The 1673-nt window shown below is 43.4% G+C and overlaps 1 protein-coding gene across 1 annotated transcript in view; it reads left to right on the top strand.

Moving 5' to 3' along the window:
- The window catches only part of LOC103461768 (titin-like), a 155957-nt gene that overhangs the window by 80890 nt on the left and 73394 nt on the right, over positions 1 to 1673 (top strand). The window contains exons 134-137 of the mRNA XM_017309370.1: positions 13 to 209; positions 465 to 773; positions 858 to 1136; positions 1300 to 1622. Coding sequence (XP_017164859.1) covers positions 13 to 209; positions 465 to 773; positions 858 to 1136; positions 1300 to 1622 — 1108 coding nt within the window. The remainder of the gene's footprint in view (positions 1 to 12; positions 210 to 464; positions 774 to 857; positions 1137 to 1299; positions 1623 to 1673) is intronic.

Here is a 1673-nt window from a genome sequence, read left to right as displayed (position 1 = left end):
TTTTCTTCACAGGTATGTGATTGAAAAGAAAGAAAAGGTTGGAACTCGATGGCTGAAGTGCTGCAAGACTCCAGATAAACAGACGCAGTTCAAGGTGACAGATGTTGATGAAGGATCAGAGGTGCAGTTTCAGGTCAGAGCTGAGAATGAGGCCGGAGTGGGAGACCCGAGTGAGCCCACTGTCATCCTCACCATCGAGGATCCAACAAGTAAGAAACCTTCACGTTCTACTTACAGCAAACCATCCAGTCAATCCCACTATTATAACTGAATCATTTTCAGAATGTTGTTTTTTTCTAAAACTTAAAAATGATAAAGGATTTGTTCAGGGAACAGGGGAGAAAAATGTCCTTCATGGAATATTTTCAATTTAACACTGAATTAAATTTCCTCCAACTAATTATCTTTGAACCGAAAGRAACAAATTTAAATTTTGTYTTAAACATTGCATAATCTCTGCCCAGGTCCTCCATCTCCTCCTCTGGAAGTGGCCATTGTTGATGCCAGCAGGGAACACATCAATGTCACCTGGAAACCACCAGCCAAAGATGGCGGCTKCCCAATAACTGGATACCATGTTGAGGTGGCAGAGGCTCGTCCAGAACTCAAGTGGCTGAGGGTAAATGCCCGGCCCATTAAAGARCTGAAGTTTAGGATTGAYGATGGAATCAAACCAGAGAAAAAGTATGTGATTAGAGTTCGTGCCATCAACTCTATTGGTGTAAGCGATCCCTCTGAAATCTCCGACAAAGTTGCCACCAAAGATCCTGACTGTAAGTATTGACAGACTTTTCATTTTAAAGCGTTACAGAAGTCAGAATGAATCCTCAATAATTAACATGTCTTCTGGCCTGCAGGTGCTCCAACCTTGGATCTGGATGGACAGGATGTGATTGTGGTTGAAGGCGAGAAGCTGCACCTGAACATCCCCTACAAAGCAATCCCAACTCCCAAGATGGTTTGGCAGAAAGACACAGTAGAGTGTAAAGCCGACGACAGGCTCTCCATGACCGTTGAGATGAACAGCGCTCACCTGGAGATGCTGAAGTGCCAGCGTGCCGAYGCTGGTGCCTACACCATCACTCTGGAGAACAGTCTGGGAACTGCTACTGGCACCATCAATGTCAAAGTTATCGGTATGATACTTCACCTCACAGTATACACCAGTTCAATCATTATCAACATGTCAGCTGTGATTAGCAAAACAATTATTTTTATTGAAAAAAACTTTAAATACATTTAGAAAGCCTATCAGGTTCATTGTCTCAGTCATTTTTTCTGGCCTCCTGAACCTCGCAGGGCTCCCTGGTCAGTGTAAAGACATCACCTCCAGTGACGTYACTAARAATTCCTGCAAGATCAGCTGGGAAGCTCCAGAAGACGATGGAGGCACACCTATTGTCAGCTACACTYTGGAGCGCCGAGAAGCATCCAAGAAAACCTACATGCCCATCATGTCAGGGGAAAATGTCCTCACCTACAACACGAAAGACCTTTATATCAACTGTGAGTACTACTTCAGAGTGAAGGCTGTCAACAAGGTCGGAGCAGGAGAATATTTGGAGCTACGCAAYCCGGTTCTCACCGAGGAAATCAAACGTAAGTTCTTGTTTTTAATAAATGTCACCAGATTTTTTAAAATTTGGATGACAGTTTGGGATTTTATATTTATA

The sequence above is a fragment of the Poecilia reticulata genome, linkage group LG2, assembly GCF_000633615.1.
Source record: "Poecilia reticulata strain Guanapo linkage group LG2, Guppy_female_1.0+MT, whole genome shotgun sequence".
NCBI lineage: Eukaryota > Metazoa > Chordata > Actinopteri > Cyprinodontiformes > Poeciliidae > Poecilia > Poecilia reticulata.
The sequence above is the reverse complement of the archived record's forward strand: the minus strand, read 5'-3'. Positions and strand labels throughout refer to the sequence as shown.